A 24,494-nucleotide genomic window follows, 5' to 3' on the forward strand; every position below is an offset into this window, starting at 1 on the left:
AGGATATTAATAAAGATCACGTTCCATTAAGATTTTTTGTGTGTGCTAATTTACTACTGTAAATATATCAAAACTTAATTTATAATTAGTAATATGCATTGCTAAGAAATTCATCTGGACAACTGTAAAAGTGATTATCTCAATACTTTTGTTTATTTATTTTTTTGCACAATCAGATTCCAGATTTTTTTTTATTGTCCTATCCTAACATACATCAATAGGAAGCTTATTTATTCATCTTTCAGATGATGTATAAATCTCAAATACAAAAAATGTACCCGTATGACTGGTTTTATGGTCCATGGTCACTTATAAAGTGTGACAAATTGCCCCGGTCTTGACTATAATATGCGATGCATGAATGTAATCCAACACCAGGTGGCGCTGCAGTTCCATGTTAAAAAATAAAATAATACTTTGTGGTGACAGAGCTTCAGGCTGTTTTGAATTGCAGTAATCGACTTAGTTTTTTCTTCAGTTTAAAACATACAAATAAATTTGACATCTTTTTATATTTAATGCGTTTATAAATTACCTTGCAGGTAAGTGCTGAAGCACTAAAAGTGCTATAAAAAGTAGCTAGGACCTGTTTAAATAAACAGAACTGTTGCTTTACATTAAAACAATGAAATCGACACATTAATGATTTTAACATAATGTATTTCTAATGTAAATTTTATGCTTTTTAAGCCGTTTGTTAAAACAATGAGCTTCTACTATCTTAATAATAGAATATAGAATAGAATATTCTAGAAAACAGATTGTTAAGAAGGCTGAAGAGATACTGAGAGAGAGAGAGAGAGAGAAAGAGAGAGAGAGAGAGAGAGAGGCGGGGTCAGTATGTTTTTGGCATCGCTGTGGGTGTGTAACTAACACTGTCTCCATTCCACAGAACCAACTACTCACTCACACTGAGACTGGCCATGCCAGCCTAATACTGTAGCTAGTCGATATCATCATAGCTATCTCTATCGCCTCCTTTGACTCAAGGACTGCTGGAATTATTCGATTTGCTGGTCGTTTATCGTCTGGTTTGACCTGGTAAGTGCGGATGGTAACGTTATCGATGAAGCGACTTTAGCGGATGCTAGCAGTCGCGTTAGCCAGCTGAGGGTTCGCCTCAGAGCGACTCATCTCCTGTATCTCTATTAACTTATTGATTCCCACTTTATTTTGTTGCTGTATGATGTTTGTATTTTACCCTTTACATATTTAATTAATTTCTGACTTCGTGGAATGAGGATTAAAAGCGTGTATAGTGGATTCATCGCTGTTTTTGTGCCTTGACTGCTGTGTGGCAGCAGGGATACAGTAGATGTTGACAGTGCTAAGCTATGAGGCTAACAGGATAGCGTTCGGTTTTGTAACAGTGAGAATTAAAAAAGCGGTTTGTTTTTTGAGTGTTTGATGTACTTGGATCAAACACGATGCACGAATAAAGGAATATCAGATATTCCTTTATTAGCAGTTGTAATTTTATTTAATTATTTATTTTTTACTTGAAAGGATAAGATGTTGGGTGAGATTGGTGACAGCCTGCAACTGTCAGAAACACTTCCTGTCTATAAAAAGAAATATTAGTGCCTTTTTGGATTTGAGATGTTTAACATGTCATTTGGAGTAAAGGAGAGTGCTCTAGGTTCCTAAAATAGCTTGAGTTTCGTTTAATTGGGATGTGAAACTTGAATCCAGTAAGTTATAGAGCTGTTTCTGGAACAGCAGCTGAGGAGGATTGTGCTGGTTAATAATAGATTATTTAAATGATCTGACCTTGTTTTATTTTAATTGTACAAACAACAAAAGTGATTTTTTTTAAATGCTAAAATGTATTAAATATTTATTTTTATATTTGAGTTACATATTTGATTTTTTTCTAAATTTATTCTATTTATCTTTACATTTTATGACATTTTTATTTAAAATTTATTATTTAATTATTTATAAAAATGTGCAATATTTTCCACTAAATATTTATACAGACTGCCTTGCACTTCTTTTTTGGCCACTGGACCCTTGTTCAAAGACCATTGGAATCAAGTATATAGCATGTACGTTGTGTAAACGCCTGTTATTTGTCTTTGCCTGCCCTTCAGCACAAAGCACTTGTCAATTGTGGTGTCTTTCATAACATCAGATAGTTCAAGGGGGAAAAAAAAAACATGGAAATTTCTAGTTTTTGTAGTAAATTGAGATTTATACATCATCTGAAAGCTGAATAACTGATGTATGGTTTATTAGGATAGGACATTATTTGGCAGAGATACAACTATATTAAGAAAATGGCCTTTAAAGTTGTCCAAATGAAGTTCTTAGCAATGCATATTACAAATACAGTAGAAAATTTACAAAATATCTTCATGAAACATAATTTTTAATTAATTTCCAGATTTTTGGCATGAAAGAAAAAAATAAAACATAGAAATTTCTAGTTTTTGTAGTACATCCAATACATTTATCCAGCTAGAAATGGCTCTTGTGAGTGTGAACACTCTTGTATTTGTAAAAATCCTTTTGTAGTAATAACAAACAACTGGAAAAGGCATGAGGATAATATAATAGAGAACTTCAAAGTAAAAATTCAAGTAATCCTGTGCTTAAAGACAATGTGACAATGTGTCCTTGTGCGCCAAATACATTTTCCATGCGTACGTGAGCGATCAGAGCAAAGTCATTGACTGTTGTCCCCCCTGTTGCTATAGATTGTTGTGATAGGCGCTTGTTTTGTAATGCAGCGGGGCCAAGCAAAACCAAACGCATCAGATCTCCCGACGAGCCACGGACGGGATGCCTGAAAGACTAGACAAACCCTTGCTTTCACACCAGCATGAAACCGGGCTCCGTAGGCTTCCCAAAACAGAAAAGTGGGCACTAGGATAACATGCAGCCATCTTTGGGTTTTTAGCTGCTGTATGCATGGATGTGGCGATAAGGCCTTTAAAACCTGCTGAATGTGTCTTGTTCAGATTACAGCTAAACCCAGCTGTCCTTGAGGAGATTTCAGCGCTGCTGCTTGGCTCTTTTCTATGTGACAGACTCTCTTTAGATTCATCCAACCGCCTGTCATGAAAACAGTTGGAGTACCATATGGGTTGTGAGCTAGATTACGGATAACTGCTTTCATTTGTTACGCCGGTTCTCTGTTGTAATAAATGTGCTGTACTAGTTCACTGTACAAAATAGCAGAATCATCTTCCTTGAAATTAGGTCTTGAACATTGAACTGAGCGATTATTTCTGTGGCGAGGACAGTCATGTGATGAGCTGCTTTGAATTTTTTTTTCTGATAGCGAAAGTGAAAGCTTTGAGTTTGCTTCCTGTTGGTTTTGTTGAGGATATGGCTTTATTTTAGGTGGCATTTGTAGCTGAAGAAGCTATGAAGAAGGTCTTATTTCAATTCTATTAGTGAATAAACCACATCATTACATCCTCTCAGTCATCCTGAAGAAGCATTTGCATTTGCATCCTATTTTTGTCAAATGGACCTCAGCTTTTAGTGTATGTTGCATAATAATGATCCGCAGTGGTGTGCCCACCTCATTTGTCTTCCTGCTCAGTGTTACTCAATATTTGCAAATTTAGACAACAGAAAGCTTATTCAAATGGAAATCCCAGCGACAAACATTTGCGTTAAGCAAATCAACACGAAACCTTTTCTCGTGTGTTTGCTCATGAAACTGGACAGTAAAAATACCACAGACTTGCACTGAAGAAGGAACATAAGTCATATCTAGAGACCAGAATATCAAATAGACTTGGAGATGAGCTCTTCTGACTTTATTTGGGAAAACCACAAAGCAAATCCCTAGTATCAACACCAAGAACACCCATGTATTGTGTCAGCAATGCCAAGCAACGCTTACAGTTTATTCTGGTGATTTTAGTTTTGTTTTAGTAACACATCTCCAATAGGGGCTTTCAAACATAGAGCCTTCTGGAACATTACATTTAGAGATCATATGTGACCATGGACCACAAAACCAGATTTTTGTGGATTGATAAATTGAGATAAATAAATAAGCTTTCCATTGATGTGTGGTTTGTTAGGATAGGACATTATTCGGCCGAGATACAACTATATTGAGAAAATCGTCTTTAAAGTTGTCCAAATGAAGTTCTTAGCAAAGCATATTACTAATCAAAAATTAAGTTTTGATATATTCATGGTAGAAAATGTACAAAATATCTTCAAGGAACATGATCTTTACTTAATTTCCTGATGATTTTTGGCATAAAAGAAAAATTGATCATTTTGACCCATACAATATTTTTGGCTACAAATATATTCCTGTGCTCCTTAAGACTGGTTTTGTGGTCCAAGGTCACATATGAACAAGACCATTTTTGCTTGATCAGTTCTGTCAAGTGGTCTGGGAATAAAAAGTTTTTACGTTTAATATTTTGTCAAATTGGTCATCTGGGCGAATGAAGAAAACAACACAGCATTTTAAAGGCCATTTCACATATTTGACGTCACACGTTTACTGGTATTTTAGTGCTGATGTGTGAATGTTATCAGTTAAAGATGAAAGCTGTCGGATGTACAGTGGAAGGGTATTAATTAAAAACTCCCCTTGTCACTATTTTCATCCAGTAAAATTCATCTTCGATCATCTAAATAACATATTTAGACATCATTTCCTGTGAATATATTTTCTTCATGCCTTAAAATGGCTTGAATATAATTTAGTCTACAGCCTTCCGTCATTTACTATACGCAAATTCATGAATATACAAAGTACTTCCTACGTCTACTCAGTCAAACCAGCTCAGACTACCTTTTCTAATTTCACTTGGTTAAATGAAGTAGGCCAGTAGGTGTAATAGCCAGTAGTAGTAGTAGTAAATGAAGTAGTGAATGCTACACAATGACAAGTAGAAATACTGGATTAAAGAAGTAGTTCACTTCCAGAACAAAAATTTACAGATAATTTACTCACCCCCTTGTCATCCAAGATGTTCATGTCTTTCTGACTGAATATAGGTTTTTTGAGGAAAACATTTCAGGATTTCTCTCTATATAGTGGACTTATATGGCGCCCCCAAGTTTAAACTTCCAAAATGCAGTTTAAATGCAGCTTCAAAGGGCTCTAAATGATCCCAGCAGAGGAAGAAGGGTCTTATCTAGTGAAATTATCTGTTATTTTCTAAAAAAAAAAAAAAAAAAAAATTATATACTTTTTAACCTCTTGTCCAGCAATGCGCATGTGACCTTTTGGTTCAATGCCATTAGGGCATGTTGAAAAACTTCCATATAATTTTCTCCTCCAATTTTAAAATGGCCCTACGTCATTGTTTTACCTTTGAGTACATGAGTTTGAATTTGAGAAAATGCAATGGGAGTTTTTCAACATACCCTAACTGTGTTGTATGCATGTGCATCGCAAAGCTAGACAGGATCAAGACAGGAGCATTTGAGGTAAAAAACTATATAAATTGTAATTTTTATTTTTATTTTTTATTTTTAGAAAATAATCAATCGTTTCACTAGATAAGACCTTTATTCCTCGGCTGGGATTGTGTAGAGCGCTTTGAAGCTGCACTGAAACTGCATTTTTAACCTTCAATCTGTTGAGCACCATTGAAGTCCACTATATGGAGAAAAATCCTGGAATGTTTTCCTCAAAAAACATAATTTCTTTGCGACTGAAGAAAGAAAGACACAAACATCTTGGATGACATGGGGGTGAGTAAATCAGGAAATTTTTATTTAAAGTGGAGTAATCCTTTAAAATGCATTGAATATAATTTAGTCTACATTCCACATTTGCTATATGCAAAATCATGAATATGCAAAGTACTTCCCACCTCAACTTGGTCAAACCAGCTCAGACTATATGCACCAATTTTACTCGTTTAAGAAGTGAATGCTACACATTGACTTGTTATGGCAAGACTATGTTTGAACCAGAAACTGATTCCAAAGAAGAATAGAAAGAGTCAATTATACCAGGTCGTCTGCAACTCTGTATGTGTCAGAATGGTAATTGCTGTGTGCACGTAACAGTAATTGATATTATTAGCCTTTGGCTTGACTAAGTTATCGAACAGTTAATAATGTGTTACTAATGTCACACAAAACACCTACCCGACACCTGCCTTCCAGAATTCAACATCCTCGGGTATATATATGTATGAAAAACCACATCCTGTAGATTAACGGGTTGATTGATTACATATTTGTGATGGTCTGAAGTGTATACATTGTAGTACTGAGAAGGAAATTCTCAGCAGTGGTGTTGACTGATAATTCTGCACACGGTTTATTTTTTAGCAAACAAAGAAAAGTCAATTTGATGATAATTTACCGAGTTTGATGTGTGAAGGTTGCCACCGGCTGTGTTTGTGCTCTATAAACACTGTTGAATTTATACTGTATCGTAAGTAGTCTTTTAGGTCACGAGCAAAGACAGATATAGACTTAATGAAGTTGTTTTCTTAAGCAGTTAATCTGCGCTCTGACCCCTGCTGCTCTTTCTCTGGGTCCCATCAGAACGTTGTCAGCAGCTGATTAGCTAAATTTGCAGTTTCTCTCGTTTCCATCCTAATGATGAGAGCTGCGTTCTGTGTTGCCAAGGACCACCGCACTGCTGGACTGGCATTTTACTTCACGCTTGAGCATCCAGTGGTTTAATATAACCATTTGGAAATTTCCATTCCCTGTAGAGCTGGGTAGGAGACTCTTAATCAATAATGTCAATGTCAAAGACAAGCTCAAGTTGTTCTTTTAAGTGTCAGGACTCATCACTTGTGTGGCCTGCTGGTTATTAATGAATAATTCATACTTGTCCTGCTTTATTTATTAATTTATTTATTTGTGGATCAGATGTTAACTTTGATGGTCAGGCTTGATAGGTTTGTTTTCTTAAGTGGCTTTTTTGAAGTCACATGACCACTCTTTATCCAACATGGGAAATTTTCTGTTTCTCATATGCAACTCATGATACTCTTTGTGACATAGGACCTCAGGGTTTTTCTTTTGTGTGTTTGTATGTATGCTTCTCATTTTTAAGTTACCTTTTCCCACATACTCTTTCGTGCCACTGAGACCTGTTTAACACCATATTATATTTTCATTTGCTAATATGGCTATAGAATAGTGTTAACATTTTGAGAGAGCTTATGTTTGAGGTTTTGAATAAATGCAGTGCTGCATCAGAGGTGGTTTGTTGTTGTCATAGCACTCAGCACGCATGTTGTTTTCTGTCTGGAATCAATACATAATGCGACACTGTCTAAAGGGGTCTATAGATGGCTAAATAATAGGGGTGTGACGAGACACTTATTTCACGAGACGAGACGAGACGAGATTTTGGGTTCACGAGAACGAGACGAGATTTTTTAACTTTTTAAAATAAATCCTCAATGATGAAATATATAGGGGAAAATGGTATTTTATCCAACAAAAAACACAAAATGCAAAAAAAAAATTAGGTGCATTTTGATACACTCTTAAAAAGGATGTGTTTAAAAACAACACAGCCTGTGTTGTTTCTTAACACACCTTTGTGTCTAGTTAAGGACAACACATTTTGTGTTAGTTTTAACTCAACTAGTGTGTTATTCCAGCTAACACAGAAAATGTGTTGTTTTTTTCTACACACTATTGTGTTATAAATACACAATTTGTGTCAATTATGTGTTATTTTTTACCAAATTTTTGTATGCAATAAAGACACTGCAAACTAATGTATAGCTTAAACACAATTTATTAAACCTGCTACTAACAATTACATAAAAACTCAAAAAGGTTAAAAAAGAGAGGTAAACAATCAATACAGTCATTTCAACATATAATTGTTCCTTGAGTGAAAAGTTGTTAATGGTTTATAAAGTTTGTACTTAAAAAAAATGTGGTATTTGACAACCTCTTAAGCATTAGTCGTTTTATTTACATATTTTTATCAGCATACAAGTGATGGTGAGGGTCGTGAGATGAAGTCTCTCGTTTGTCTCTGTCATGTCAGTAACTGCCACAAGCGCTTCAGGAGTGTCTTCCATTCAAAGCTGCAAGAGTAAAATAAAGATACTTTTGTTATTTATAGGCTACACATAGCGAATATTGTAAAATAGCGATAGCTAAAAAGGCAAGAAAAGCTTTAGCATTAGAGATTATGTTAGCGTCTTAGGGCAATTTGCACAATACATGTCACAACGAAGCTGTTCATTTTCAAAGAGAAAGACGCGGCGAACGAATGCATTTTCTCATTAGCACTACAACGTGTCAATGATGAATTAAAAGCGATTCTGTTCACAATTAATCTAACAAAAGAAACTATAAAGCTTGTTAAAATAAGCTCCCACCGTCGTGATGTGCCGCAGGCGCAGCTCGCATCGGCATTCGTGAGGCAATTTTACCACGTATACTATATGTGCCAAATGCCCCTCGACCGTCTCCAAACGATCACAAAAGACATTTTAAAAACGTATAATGGCAAATACAAACATTTCTTACCTTCACACATCGAAGTTATGTCCTGACGATGAAAACTTGCAGCACGAGGAAATTAGCTTGTCTACAGACTGCCTGGCCGGCTGCACAGGTGCAGGAGCTCCGTACCAGCACAACTGGCACAGAATCTCGCAGTGTCACCTAAAGTGCAAAAAGAAAATATGTTAATAGGTTTTAAAGATAAAAGTATATGCAGCCCTTTAATGTAGAACAGACACGATAGAAGATAGCTGAGTAGGATAGCTAGGAATTCACCTGTGATATGAAAACTCTGTCTTTGAATTTAAATATAGTACTAAAGGAACATCAAAAACACTATGCTGGATCCAATCAAGGTCTCCTGTCTTTCTAACAAGGTGTTATAACAAAGTTATGGTACCTTCAACAGATCTGGCTACAACCGAGTCATACTCAGCTACCCTGTAACAGCAATTACCACTGTTTCAGCTAAAAATTCTTACTGTATTTTGAGGTTGGCTGCCATGCAAGTAATTTTTCAGAACTGTGCAAACAACTTAAAGTGTGGATTTTGCATGCATCTATAAAATGCATCTGAATTATTAGGCAAAAGTAGTAGTTTGCAGTAGAAGCACATGCATTGTATATGTGAATTTAAATACATTAAATTGACATATGATGCAATGTACTTTTTATTACATTCAACAACCCAATCATAATAATTTATCAACAGTTATTTGAAAGGACTTGTTGGCTGTTTACACCGACCACTAACACACCGCCCATAGTTATTTTTCATGTCATCAAATTTTTTAATAACCACCTCATGTTTACATCAATTTTAAGATGAAACGTGGTAATGTTAACGGAACCATTCAATCTCAGAACTGAGACATTGTATGCTGCTGCTAGTCCTACTCTCAGCTGATGCGGTGCCTCTGCCTTCTTCATAGAGCGGTAGCATCGAGCTCTGACTGTCACCTCACCTGTCTGACTGTTTTTCCCTGACACTTACAAGAAAATTAGAAAGACAACCAGTGAAAAACATGTTTTAAATAACGCCATTAGCCGCTGGTGGATAGCTAGTACAAATATAAAGCTTCAAACACTTCTGCTAAGGCAAAAAAAAACCTTCTGCTAAGGCTAGTTAGCATTAGAAACTTACCTTCATAATTACAGATGTAAGAGGAAACGTAAAATTTAAATCCCTTTTCCATTTTATTCTGTGGGGTAGAGCTGAACAAAGAGACTATTCGCCTTACATCATTGATTGTTACTTTTGGTAACTCCAGTAAGCACCGGGTGAACTCCAACCTCTCAGCCATTTCGCTCAGCTTCGCCGATGACTCCAACAACCGGAAGTAGGACTGCGGTCTGATGTGGAATGCGGAAGGGGAGCGTGCATATAGCCCATAACGGCTCATGAAGTAAGGCAAGCAGCAATGTGATTGGCTGATATTTAACACATATTGTGTTGGACACACTGTGTTGGATATTTTCTTTTTTCTTTTTCGTTTTTAACACACATTTAACACAAAGTAACACAAAATGTGCTAAAATAGACATAACACAAACAATGTGTAAAAAATTAACACATCCTTTTTGAGAGTGTATGAACTTGTACTTTATGAAATTAAACTTATATTTTAATGAATTATATGCAGTAATAAAAATGTAAACTAATGCTGCATGATTCTGGGTAAACTGAAAAACTATTTTCTTTTATAAACTGGAGATCACGATTCTGAAGAAAAAAAAAGGATTAGAAATCTAAACAAAATTACATAATTTACTATTGGTTCTGAAATAATGTTCATTGCTTAAGTCTGAAAAAAAAATGAAAGAGCCCGTGTCTCCATTAATAAAGACGTGTTTCACCATTGGAGTCTCTTGAATATATAATTCAATGACAAATACTTTTTTTTTTTAAACGTGCAGTTTGTCGCCATCCCCTGGTGAAGAGAATAAACGTTGCTCTACAGACGTGTTATACTTTCGTTTTGATTGCTATTGTAGACAATAAGTGTTTATATCCAAACTATAAGCTTTTATCCCAGTACTTATGTTATTTAAATGTCTGTAACAAAGACATAATGATGATTATGTGGTTAAAAAGACTGTTTGTGTTGCTTTCTGAAACCGCCGCAGTAAGAATGCAGATTTGAATGTCTTTAATTACTTTCACATCGTAAGCGTCAATGGAGCGCGTGAAACAGTTGTAATAGACAAAGCTGAATCGTTGTCATTCATGAATAAGATCACATGGGTGTTTGAATAGAGATCGTGATATTTATATAACTATTAGTCATGCAGCTATAATGTAAACATTGCAAAATGTTTTGCCATGATATCGTCACGTTCTCGCGAGACCAGTCAGATCTCGCGGGACACCATCAGATCTCGCGAGATCTCGTGCCACGAGATCTCGTCACACCCCTACTAAATAAATTCAGTAGATTTAAATAAATGCAAGTAAGAGGACTCAATATGCAAATATTTCAATCAGGAATGGAAATTAGCACCCGCCACCAGCCAAATGCGGGTGATTTTGTGTTGTGGCTGGTAAACTCGCTTCACCCACCGGCCACCGTGGCGGGTAAATAAAAATAACATACTTCAACCGGACGGCGTGAGGCTGTAATGCACCTTAACGTTGGTTGCGAACTGCCGTTAAAATACACGAAGAAGAAGACGGCGGACACTTTTAGCGGAGGCACACCTTCAAAAAAATGTGTTAAAATATGGTCTGTTAAAATATCTTTACAATCTGCTTTTGAAGAAATATATTGTATTTCGTGCTACAGCGCACATTCTGTCAGATGCAATTCATGGCGCGTCTTTCTCAATATACTGTACAGCGTGGCATTCATTCACATCAGATGATAACTCGGCGGCAGAGTTCCACTCACACAGAGGCGTAATTTCCACTGGGGACATTTTAAGTAATCTCTTGTATTTTTGAATGCACGCTCTACGCTGCAGAGAGTTTTGGGCTATAGTAAAAACGAAACCAAAAATAAAACGCGCACGCGCATTCAAAAGCAACTTTAATACCCTGCGTTTAGAGAGCGACTCCCCAATGCGCGCAAATTTGGCTACATAAAATATCTAGGCTGTTATAGTATGTGGGCCATAAGTTGTGTAGTTGAGAAGATAGCTCTGTATCGTGATAGAAAAATTCGGTGAAAATGTCAGTATTTTATTGAGACTTGAGATTAAATAAACTGCTCAAGTATAGTAGATCTTGTAGTATTAATTTTCACATGCAGCTACACATTGTCGGTTAAAAACATAAAGTGGCTGGTAAAAACATTTAGTGGCGGGTAGATTTTGAAATCACAAAAAAGTTAATTTCCATCCCTGATTTCAATAGATCATCACTGCTGGTTCAAAACAGTTTAAATAGAGCTTGTGTGTTATGTATATATGTTCATATATATGGACACGTTCCTAATCAAATCAATGTGTCGCTTCTCTTTACAAAACTGCTTGAAAGCATAACAACTAAACTAAAATGTGGCAAGCATGTAGGGCTGGGCGGTATGACCCAAATTTTATTTCACGGTAACGATATCTTTCACGATATAGTTTTTTTTATATAGGTAGTTATTCCAGAAAATGTACAAAAGGGCTTTATATAATAAATAAGCTTGAATATTTAAGAAAAGGACTTGATCTTATTTGATTATTTTGTATTTTATTTTTAACCTTATAACCTTAGTAAACAATATGACTTTATATGAACAACAATTCCACTGTATGTCTCATTTCACAGCTTGATGTGGACAGAACTTATTATTGTAAACTTTTCTCAAGCAACATAATCTTAATTTTTCTGATAATCAAATGAAAGCATACACATTTATTTATTTTTAATCAAATGAAAAATAAACCCTTTTAATTTTTGGCAAACAAACAGAGGTTTACTGTTAAAATCAATACATGGAAGACAAATTATATTCAGTTTAAAGCGTTTCAATAATAATTGTAGTATTTTTTTTCTACAATTAAGTGGTTAATCTTGTTGTAATATTTATTTTTTTATCATATTGTTTTATGTCAATTATTTAAATAGGAATATATAAACACCTACATTATACTGTACAAAAGTAATATAAGACTAATATTATTCTGTTACATGTTAAACCTTACTTTTATTTTGACAGGTTGCCGTGAAGTTTCTGTGTATACAGTATGATATGATGCTAGTTTTCTCAAATGAAACGGTAAAAGTGACACTCACAGCAGCTTTGGAGATTGAGTTTATCTGTTCATGTGAGATGCAAATGCAGTTAGCGGGAGCGTCACATGTACTTCAGTATGCATGTAGTAAAAAGCAAGTAGCAGTCTTTTTGCATTTCAGTTTTCACAGACACTAGTCCATATCGCGATTTGAATTAAGTGACAAACCAACTTTTCATTAATCCAAAAATCGACGAATTAATTAAAAATTAAAATTCAGTTTTTATGAATGGAGTGCGCGATCCCGTCCGTGTTTTCGCGGAGGAGACATTGTAAACGTGCGACCATGTAAAGACAAAAATGACATGCCTTCGTGTAAATAAGATAAATAACATAAGGCAATTTAGTTTGCTTAATAAAAGAACAATGTATAGACCTGTCCTATAGGAAAGATAACCTTAAATGACTTCTATTGTGATCTGGCTTTGTGACATCGCGAACTAAGCTTTTACTATTTTGTAAGGGAGTTTGTAAATGATTTATTGATTTAATGCAGCAGTTAAATAAACAAGATTATTATTAAATGATTCAGTTTCCCATTCATAAAGACAGTCATTCGCTTTATTCCTGAACGAACTATCTGTTCGAACAATCAAAGGAATTATATGATTCAGTAATTAAATCAGTGTCTTGCCGCCACCTGTTGGCTACCAGTAAAATTGATCATTTGGGACCAACAATTATAAATTCAGTTTTGCATATACCCGGTTAACAGCATGTCCAGGAGAGTAGTGTTGATAGTTGTGTAAATATTGTCATACTAATAGTTGTCTAAATCACTTTTGGTCATATTTTATTACCATTTTCTAAACTATAGCGAATAAACTGTGTCAATGTGAGAAATTTTCAAGGTGTCTGAATAAATTTTGGTTTGACTGTGTCTATTTGATAAAATGAAGTTAACAAACGACCATTATACATATTATTTTAGTTGTACCCAATATTTTACTAATTTACCAGTAAATGTAAAAATATCGGTATCGGTACTCGGAATCGGCAAGAACCAAAAATAAAAGTATCGGTATCGGGCGAGTACTGGAAAAAGTGGTATCGGTGCATCCCTATCGAAAATAAAAATGAACTTGACGTTCAAGGGGGGCGGGGGGTGCCGTTGGGGGGCGGGCCGCCCCCCTAAGATAATGGTAGGGGAAACACTGAAATATAAATATGTAAACAGCGTATCCTTCAGTCTTGCATTCAGCGGTTTGACCAGTCTCAGCCTCACGTGTGCTGCATGTGAGTTGGCCACGCCCACTTATTTACATTTGTGTTGGTGTTTGAGACATCACTGGTCATTCAATGTTTCCATAAAAAAATAACTAACAATAACACTAATAAATTAGGATATTCAGACAGTTATTGTTTCTCAAGTGGACGTCTGTAAAAAATAAATTTGCATGGCACTTCAGTGATAAAACTCATGCTTGCTGATGGTGATTTTATTCACATTGTAGAAACAAATTCTTTAATCCTACAAACCCACTTCTCATGTGGTTAGTCACATGATTCATATTTAAATTATATTTAAAAACGAAAAGAATGTCCTGTTTATATTTGATGCTGTTATTTGAATGCCATATTTAAAACAGCCATATTTAAAACATGTTAAGGTTTCAGTGGTTTTCTGCCTTGGATTTAATTGCTCAAAATGATGGATGTCATGTAAAAAATGTGGAAATTAGCAGACATTAAGTAATGCAAACTCTTATTTACATAAGGTAAACATTTGACATGGCTACTTGGAATGATTTTTTGTGCAAGCCATAATTTATATAAACATATAATAGGGATGTAACTATATATCTTGTGATGTGAAGTCCACGATGCAATATTTATTGCTATATTTAAAAAAAAAAAAAAAGACAAATGAAGACTTGGAAAAAAAAAACATTCTGTACATTTTAAAGTTATATTATTTTATCTAATGCACTTTGAGAGTTCAAAATTAAGAGCTCCAACCCTTAACTAAGAAAACTTAAGTCAGAAAAAAAGTCAGTGACTTGTAACTGAACTTTAAAGGGGACTCAACCCTCTTTTTATTTGTGGTATACTGTCGCAGTCTAATTTACATTCACACTGGTGTTTTAGGAAGCTAAACAAATTAGAATATAATAATAGTAACAACAATGACAGTAATAGCCTTATATTGTATGTACATAGGTATATTGCGTAGGTATGTTATTTTAGCTTTACACTAAAGTAGGGAAATCACAATATGTACTACTTCCTAATTTCTACACTTGAAAGAAGATATATTGTTGGCAGTAGAGCATTTATTTTGACTGAAAATTCCAGCTTCAGTGAAAACAGGCTTACAAAAGCGGGTCTCACTACAAATGTAGTAAAATGCTGTAATTATCTTCCTTTTATGTTAGAATAAGAAGTTTAAATACATTTTAAAAATACACTTTTTGCCCGGAAGACTTATCGTTTCATATTGTCATGTGACCTCAATAATATATAGATATTACTACTGTGATACTGACAATATTGATAATATTGTTAAGAATATTTTTTGTTCTTTTTTTTCCCCCCCTTTATAACAGCTCCCACTCACTAGTGGAGCAGTTATAATATTAGTGTCCATATTTAAATTGAATGCACATCAAAGTAAATCCACAAAGCGTTTGGATTTATCTTCTCTTGTAAACTTAGATGAGGATTTGGACAAGAATTTAATTAGCAATTGACCTTGGTGTTTGTCAAAAACTAGTGTTGGGCGATATGCTCAATTTTCATATCGCCCTATCGTCAGCCTGAGAGATCGCCAATACACGATACTATCGTGCTAAATTAATTAATTATCTATGTACTATATTCCTTATTCGTTTTGTAAAGGTAGACTTTCTTTTGGCATATGATTAAGTTGTGCGTGTACAGAGCTCTCACTGTAGATCTGCCGGAGTTGTTCAAGTTACTTTCGGTTTCATTCTCTGCAATCGTCAGTGAGTGAGTTGTAAATGTGCGTGCCAGAATGTAAATGAATGAATCTTTCTTTACCCGTCATATTGCTATAATGTTACCGCTGTATGTCTGACCGTTATCATGAGGGTGATGTTGTAGTTCAGTTCATATTGAATGCGGAGAAGTGATGCGCGTGTAATTCACGTGCGTATGTTTAGCGCCATCTGATCGCATCGTAATTCTAATTAACGCCTATAGACGTTACTGAGATGAATGTTTATGTTTACTATATACAGACTGATTATGATACATCGTAATAAATTCAGCCTGAACCAGGTTTTACTACCTCTGTTATCCTAATGACTGCAATGCAAATATAATATAACACTCCCTTTAGAATCAGTGAATCTACCACCGTACTGTATGATGAAAATCTCCCATTCTCACTGCACGAGGTGCGTTAAGGCGCTGTGGCCTCTCTATGCGTGTGTTTATACCGCGGCAAGTTTCTGAAGCATCCTAGAACAGACTCTCTGTGCTGCATTGCTAAAGTTAAGTTCTTTGTTGACGGATAATAATAATAATCGTCTAACTATCGTCAAAGGCATCAGCAACAGGCGATATCTCTGACTATCGTCGATACACGATACTATCGTCTATCGGCACAACCCTAGTCAAAAACAGTACATAATCTGCAGAGGTACTGAGAAAAACAGACATTCTGGATTTGGATGGCAATAAAATCACTGACTAGCCCCTGTAAATGTTCAATTAAATCAAAAACTCAATCACTGGTGAGTAAAATCTAACAATTAATTAGCCAATGGGTGATGACAGACATTTAGTTACCTAGTGCAAAAAGTAGTCACATTGTGAGTGATTTAATTGCAGTGTAGAGGTTTGAGGTGAATAAATTGGATACAATTATGAAGGGGAAGTATAAAAAGTAGAGGCATTTTACTTCAGTGCTCCCCCATGAAAAATTAATATCAAAGGTGGCGGTGCCATAAAGTGTTATATCAAAATTTGAAGTATTACATTTAGTCTAGTTCCCCTGATTGCCTGTTACTGGCAGTTGCCTGATTACCAGATACCACCTACAATAAAGTGCTTTGCTTTGCCTAAATTACAGAGAGGACGCTCAGATCTAGTTTTAACCTTGCTCCCCCTAATTGCATATCTTTTTAAAGATCAGGGCTCGACATTAACGCTTGACCGCTTGTTCGGGACAAGTGGATTTTGTGAAAGGGCGAGTGAAAGAAAATTATAGAGTAGTGATGAGACTACTGCTTCAGAATGGATTCATTTACAGCAAGAAAAGGCATTTTTTTTGCGCCGGACAAGTAAATTTTTCACTCGGACAAGTGAATGTCTAATTTACTTGTCCAAAGGACAAGCACATGTCAAAGCTTAATGTCAAGCCCTGAGATGTCCCACAGTTATTAATTAATGATGATTTGGCCAGTGTGCTGTAAATGGGCTGATAATCTCCTTCTTAAGCTATCTTCTGGACACCGTTGTTCCAGGGAATGTTCTAGAATGTTTGCAGCCCCTCTTTGTGTATTTACCGCATGCTTTTTAGTGACTGCATCTACAAACTCTCCAAGTAACCAGTAACCATAGTGAGGCGCCTAAGCTTTGCAAACATCGTGTCACCAAGGAGATGCAGAGAGGGTTGCCTGCAGAAAATTCCAGCATCGTCCCTTTATGTGTTCTCCAGAGCTCTGAGGAATGAGCCAAGGTCATACTGTTCTCGCTGCTAACTGTCTCCGCGCCGAGCCGCTTTTAGCTTCTCCAACAATGGTGAACATTGTGAGTGAAAGGTCATCATGTGTAATATGTGGGATTAGAAGCATATCTACTCTCGATTGTCTGCGGACTATAACATCTGTTGTTAGGGGTCAGTTCGCACATCATTCCTATTTGTTTTCGGGACATTTTGTTCGTGTTCCACATGTTGTCGGGTAGCGAGTCGTGCATACAGCTTTAAAGAGGTCTGTAATTTGGCACAGTGCTCTTTACATCTTAAAAAAGTCATTTGTGTAAATGATAGCACAGGTAATGGAGTAGATCTAATGTCCGTGTGCAAACATTTCAGAAAAAATGTCCATCCTGGAAGACTGCTCTTTAACTAAAATAGAGGTAATTGAGATGCACTGCCATTTAAAAGTTTGGGTCACATTTGTGAAGTCAATGCTGTTCTTTTGAACTTAATATTCATCAAAGAATCCTGCAAAAAATGTATCAGTTTTTACAAAAATATTAAAGGAGAAGTTCACTTCTAGAACACAAATTTACAGATAATTTACTTACCTCCTTGTAATCCAAGATGTTAGTGTCTTTCTTTCTTCAGTTGTGAAGAAATTATGTTTTTTTGAGGAAAACATTTCAGGATTTCTCTCCATATGGTGGACTTCTATGGTGCCCCTGAGTTTGAACTTCAAAAATGCCGTTTTAATGCTGCTTCAAAGGGCTCTAAACTATCCCAGTCAAAAAAGAAGGGTATTATCTAGCAAAACAATTGGTTATTTTTAAAAAGAAATTTATGTTTATGGAGTACTGGAGTACACAGGCTTGACACAGCGCTTCGTTTTGCTAGATAAGATACTTTTTCCTCGGCTGGGGTCGTTCAGAGCCCTTTGAAGCTGCGTTGAAACTGCATTTTGCAAGTTTAAACTCGGGGGCACCATAGAAGTCCACTAAAGAGAAATCCTAAAATGTTTTCCTCAAAAAAATGTAATTTCTTTAGGACTGAAGAAAGAACAACATGAACATCTTGGATGACAAGGGGGGGTGAGTAATCTGTACATTTTTGGTCTGGAAGTGAACTTCTCCTTTAACTGTTTTCAACACTGATAATAATCAGAAATGTTTTGAGAGCACATTAGAATGATTTCTGAAGGATTATGTGACACTGAAACCTAGAGTAATGATGCTGAAAATTCAGCTTTGCATCACAGGAATAAATTTTATTTTACAACATATTCAAATATAAAACAGTTATTCTAAATAGTAATAATATTTCAGAATTTGTACTGTATTTTTGATCACATAAATGCAATTTTGTAGAGCATAAGGGACTTCCTTCAAAAAACATGACCAAATCTTACAACCCCAAATTTGTAAACCATAGGTTTATCGTGTTTTTAGAATTCCAATTTCCTTTTATTAGCATTCCTTTTCCAAGAAAAATGAAAGTGAAGCATCAAGGCTTTCAGTGGCATGATTGGAAACCTTGTTTGGATTAAAATTCCACTTAGTATTAAATGTGGTTCATGTGATGCCATATGCAGAAGGTTGAGCAGATTGCTTGCCGTTTTTCTTCCTAATTGAGATTTAAACTTCACTAGATGTGTTTTTCAGACCACAGATGTTCATAAGTGGATAAGTGGTTTGCAAATTTGCCCTGGCTAATATTAATCAGAAAGATTATTACCCGTTTTGCTGCATTTGCTGACGCTGCTCTTCTTTGTGTGTGTTTTATTTCCTCCAGTTTAACCACTAACGTCCTGAACAGGATTTGCGGTCTGTCAATGAGGAACTACAGGCTCATCTTCTGCCACAACCTGAAGCAACCATAGATGAACATTTTGTTTACTACTAGTGAGTGGAGCAGGAGATAAAGTATACTTCTGGGCATTTATACAACAAGGTGAGTTGCAAAAATCAATTCATATTGCACTAGGGCTGTCAAAAAAAAATCTGAACAATTTTAGGTGTGCTTTAAGTCGTTGCATTATAATGTTTTTATTAGCCTTTTTATTACTGTAGAACATCAATGCAGAGAACATCTTGTTTATGTCAAAACTGAAACTAAGCCGTTCAGACAGAACACATTATTTTGCACATTATCACCATCTATCACCGTTGCACTTGCGTCTCGCACGAGAGAAGCATGTGTAAAAAGCCAAGTAAAATAGTTCAGGTTCAACTTTGAAAAAACATATCTCAAACTTTATGGTTTTTTCCCCATCCCAATGCATCTAATGTTTTTAAATGAAAAAGGTACTTTTATTAGCTTTCGGTCCTTTGTATTAAACTCATACATACATACATGAAGCTGTTTTGTTTATAGTTGTTTAAGGGGACACACTGCAGGCAAAAACTGTTTTTCATGCACCTGTCAAGTTTGAGATTTTGAGCTTTTTGGTGTTTCATAAAGTGTTTTTTCAGACTAGTAGAAAAAAAACATCCAAAAGACACTGCAACGTGTTTCTTTTATAGCACTTTATCTATTTGTGTCAACAGATTTCAATAACAATACATATTTTTAAAGGCCGTTTTCTCAAAATGAGTTTTTTTCTCCTACACTGAGCCATAAATCTCCACTTCAGTAACACTTACACACAACTTTACATTTTTATTCCTGTCTGTATCCTGAAGGTTTTTACAAAGGGATTTGTTCATATATAATTTTCTTGGTTTTATACAACATTTTATTTCCCCAAAATGGTAAAAAAAAATACACTGTTTTCTGTCTGTTTTTTTTCTTTTTTTTTTTTTTTTCTCGGAATTATGGAGTGACAAAAAGAGTTCCCTTCTGTAAAAACATTTGACTCTAATATTTCAAAAAAATTAAACAAGAATTTTAAAAATTGACTTCATTCAGTGTTTAGATTTTGTACTAGAAATGTATGCAAATTAGTGCATATTTAATAAAAAAATTTAAACCTAATAATACAAAAAATGTTTGCAGTTATCAATGTAATCAATCAACTGGGTAAGTAAGGTGATAACTATTATTTCATTGTTTTACCCTATTCACCTGCAATGTCTTACATTAAGAAACTGTATTAATTCTAATTGGTTTATAACCATTATTTTAAACATTATGCACTTTTTTTCACAGATAGCCATGTTATTGAGTAAAAGTGCATTAGTAATATTTTGTAATGGTTAATTTTTCAACATAACTGAAAATATGCATTTGAAATTTGAATATAATTTGAATTTCGATAATATTTAAATACAAAATTCGAGTTTTTCAGCCATTTTGACCGCTCTATATTGCACTCATACTTTTTCATGTTGCTGTAACTGAAGTTAAGATTAGATACATGAGACCAGCTGGTGTTGTCATGAAGACGTCAGGTATTTCGACAGATCAAGTTCAGATAGTGTGTGCATTTCTGAACATGCTGAACGCTAATCAGATGCAATCGCAGAGTTTTGACTTAACACGAACAGCTTGTTCACTGTGTTTGTGTTGTTTGTGATGGAATTTGCATGTTGAACGAGAAACCCAGCCACCTGCTACCATCAACCAAATCGGCGTGCCGCATCTGACGGCTGTATGATCAGTCGTTCTGCTTATTTAAGCTCTCCTCATCTCTTCACTCGCATACGATAAGAACCGCCGCTTCTGAGATGGGGGAGGTCCCGCTCCAGTTTTCAGCTTGTTTTGTTCTTGTTGTCCGGAGTTTGTCGTTTGAGCTCGCACCCCACCCATGATAGCGCGTTTGTACGGGGAGGTGACCTTGTTCTCGGCATCTCTGTGTGCAGACGGACTGAAGCAGCCAGGCTGTGGAGGCGATGAGGAAGAGCCTCTCTACTTCCCTCAGTGAATCCCTCAGCACGACCAGAGTGTTCGGGATCCCCCTGGAGGAGGTGCAGCACAGCGGGCAGCCAGGACATGAGGTCCCTCTGCTGGTCAGGAGCATCGTGGAGTATATCGAAGAGCACGGTGAGTGACCCTGGCGTTACGTGGTACTTTCCTTCTAACCTTTGTTTATGTGTTTTTGACTGCCGTCAATGATAGCAACGTTAAAGTTACTGACTCTAGGAATAGAAACACAGACAGAAAGTCCATATTTTCCATGGTAAATCATAGTTTTATGACATTTCTGATCTATTCAAATGAAAATGCTGCATACTACATGCACATACTTTGTAATATATTTGTTTTGGTCAAAACATTTTGGTCAAAGAATGTAAACTTAGTTTCTTTTCTTTTTTTTAAACATTGATTACAGTATACATAGAGTTGATGTTTGTTGTGGTTTTCAAATACCGTGCTGTTTTGATTTTTTTTTTTTTTTTTTAAACAATCACATCAATTTAGTTGGTAGTTTATCCATTTGCATATCAAATATACATTGCCATTTAAAAGTTTGTGGTCAATAAGACTTTTTTTTTTTTAAAGAAATGTATACTTTTATTTAGCAAGGATGCATTAAATTGATCAAAGGTGACAGTAAAGACATTTAAAAAGTTTATTTTTCTTTTGAAACATTTATTAATCTTTTGCTAATTTTGTTTATTAATAGAATGAATATTAAAAAATATTAAACATTACCACTTATAATTAATTCCAGCATGAATTTCAGCATAAAACCAAAATGATTTCTTAAGGATCTTGTGACACTCAGGACTTAAGTAATGGCTGCTGAAAATCGATTTTAATATATATAAATTGTAATAATATTTTACAGTATTACAGATTATACTTTATCAAATAAATGCATAACATTGTGGTCAAATAATGTAAACTTTGTTTCTTTGTTTTTCTTTAAATATAGATGCCAGTTTACAGAATGATTTTATTTATTTTTTTTCTTAAAAATCACATTAAATTAGTTGGTAGTTGATGCATTTGCATATCAGATATACATTACCATTCAAAATTTTGGGGTCAATAAGACTTTTTTTTTCAAGAGATTTATATATTTTTTTCCAGCAAGGATGCATTAAATTGATCAAAAGTGACAGTAAAGACATTTAAAATGTTACAAAAAAATTCAGACAAATGCTTTTACTTTTGAACTTTTTTATGATTTTTGTGCTAATTTTATAAATTTTTATTTTAAAAATGGTAATAAATTCTGATAAACATTACCACTGTTTGATAATTAATTCCAGTATAAATTTAAGCATAAAACCAAATTGGCATATTAAAATATTTTTAAGGTAATCTAAAATAATTTAAGGATCTTGTGACACTGAGGACTGGAGTAATGGCTGCTGAAAATCTTTTTTAATATATATAAATTGCAATAATATTTACAATATTACAGTTATCTTTTACAGTTACTTTATCAAAGAAATGCACACACATACACATACATACGTATTCAAATATATTCAAGAATAAATTTGTTATGATCAAAACATTGTGGTTAAATAATAACAATAATCAAATATGCATTACTATTCAAAATTTTGTGGTCAATAAGATTTTTTTATATTTTTATTCAGCAAGAATACATTCAATTGATCAAAAGTGAAAGTAAAAACTTTCAAAATGTTACAAAATATTTCAGATAAAAGCTTTTACTTTTGAACTTTTTATTAATCAAAGAATTCTGAAAATACAATCTTGTTTTCCACAAAAATATGAAGTATTGCCATTGTTTGATCATTCATTTCAGTGTACTTTTTTTATTTAAATGATAATAATATTTCACAATATTACTGTTTTTACTTTTACTGTTTCAACTTTTGTTGAACAAAAGAGATCATTTTTTAAAAACATTAAAACAAATCTTAACGACTCAAATTTAGAAGGTTATGTAATAAATATGATTGTGGTGTGATTTCACTTAGAGCCTTAGAGTCTTTACAGTGAGTTTTAAATCTGCAGAAAGGTTGTATATCATATAGTACGTTAGATCAAAAAAGCATTTTAATAAGGTCAAATTAACAAATGGTACATTAGTACAGTTGTTACATAAATAGTTTTTAAAAAAGTGTATTTATCAAAGTAGCAGAGCTCGCAGAGCATGACATTTTCATCTGATAAAGCAAAAAAATGTTGTTTGGTCTGATTGTACGATAGGAGTGGCTTCCCTGTACTCCCCGATCAAAGATGTACTTCCCTTATTGTGCAACCTCACAGAGTTAAAAGCGAAAATAGGAACATTATTCAGCCGGAGGCTTTCATAATGGCACTATATTATTACAGTGCTCCTCTCACCTACTAATTAACTCCCGCATGTAGAGACGTAAATGCCAAGTCTTTCACGTTTTACTCTTTTTCAATTACCAGTATCTGCAAATTGCTGAACTTCTCACTCACACATCGAGCGGGCTGTGAGAATATTTTAAATTCCCTTCAAAGAAATGTGAGCACCGCAGCCTGGTGTTTAAACTGCAGCACAGGCAGGATGTTGGAAATATGTTGGCAGGGCTGTTAAGTCCTTTAAAGGGCTTTAGCCGCCGCTGTTGTCTCCGAACACCGTTCAGCACACTGGCATTTCTCCTCCGCCGCTTCATACGGAAGGATGTTTTTGCACCGAGGCTAATTTAGACATAACAGCAAGCGACACTGTAGCTTCCCCTCATGCGGTGCAGAGTCTTATGTACACAGAGCACCAGGAATGGGAACCGAGACAGAACCGCTAATGCTGATTTGCCAGCTGAGCTTTTAGGAAGCTTCAGATCTGATCTGGCAGAAATGTGGAGTTTGTTTTAAAAGCACTTCAGTCAAGAAGCCAGCCGTAAAAAATATGCATTATTGGTTTTATTCAAAACATTCGGGCTGAAGAATGTAAACTTGTTCAGTCATGAACCTAAACATTAAAGTAGTTCACTTCCAGAACAAAAATTTACAGATCTTGTCATCCAAGATGTTCATGTCTTTCTTATTTCAGTCGTAAAGAAATTATGTTTTTGAGGAAAACATTTCTCGCCCACGAGTTTGAACTTTCAAAATGCAGCCTCAAAGGGCTCCAAATGATCCCAGCCGAGGAAGAAGGGTCTTATCTAGTGAAACGATCGTTTCAATTTACATGCTTTTTAACCACAAGTGCTCATCTTGCTCTAGCTCTGCGTGAACTATGTGTATTCCTGTTTATGACAGTTAGGGTATGTCAAAAAACTCCCATCTTATTTTCTCCTCCAACTTTAAAATTGCCCTACATCGCTGTTTTACCTTTTTTTTTTTGTAAAGAATGTTTGACCTTCTTTGCATGTTCACTTTGTAAACACTGGGTTGGTACTTCTGC

At 35.0% G+C, this 24,494-nt stretch overlaps 1 protein-coding gene across 3 annotated transcripts in view; it reads left to right on the forward strand.

Annotated features, from left to right (window-relative positions):
• The first annotated feature begins 864 nt into the window (after positions 1-864).
• Positions 865-24,494, forward strand: part of fam13b (family with sequence similarity 13 member B) — an 80,583-nt gene continuing 56,953 nt past the window's right edge. For all 3 annotated transcript variants that reach the window (XM_073820007.1, XM_073820009.1, XM_073820008.1), the window contains exons 1-3: positions 865-1,041; positions 19,046-19,204; positions 21,055-21,235. In XM_073820007.1, the coding sequence (XP_073676108.1) occupies positions 21,085-21,235 (151 nt within the window). In that variant the 5' untranslated portion in view covers positions 865-1,041; positions 19,046-19,204; positions 21,055-21,084. The remainder of the gene's footprint in view (positions 1,042-19,045; positions 19,205-21,054; positions 21,236-24,494) is intronic.

Source organism: Garra rufa, chromosome 16, assembly GCF_049309525.1.
Source record: "Garra rufa chromosome 16, GarRuf1.0, whole genome shotgun sequence".
Classification (NCBI taxonomy): Eukaryota; Metazoa; Chordata; class Actinopteri; order Cypriniformes; family Cyprinidae; genus Garra; species Garra rufa.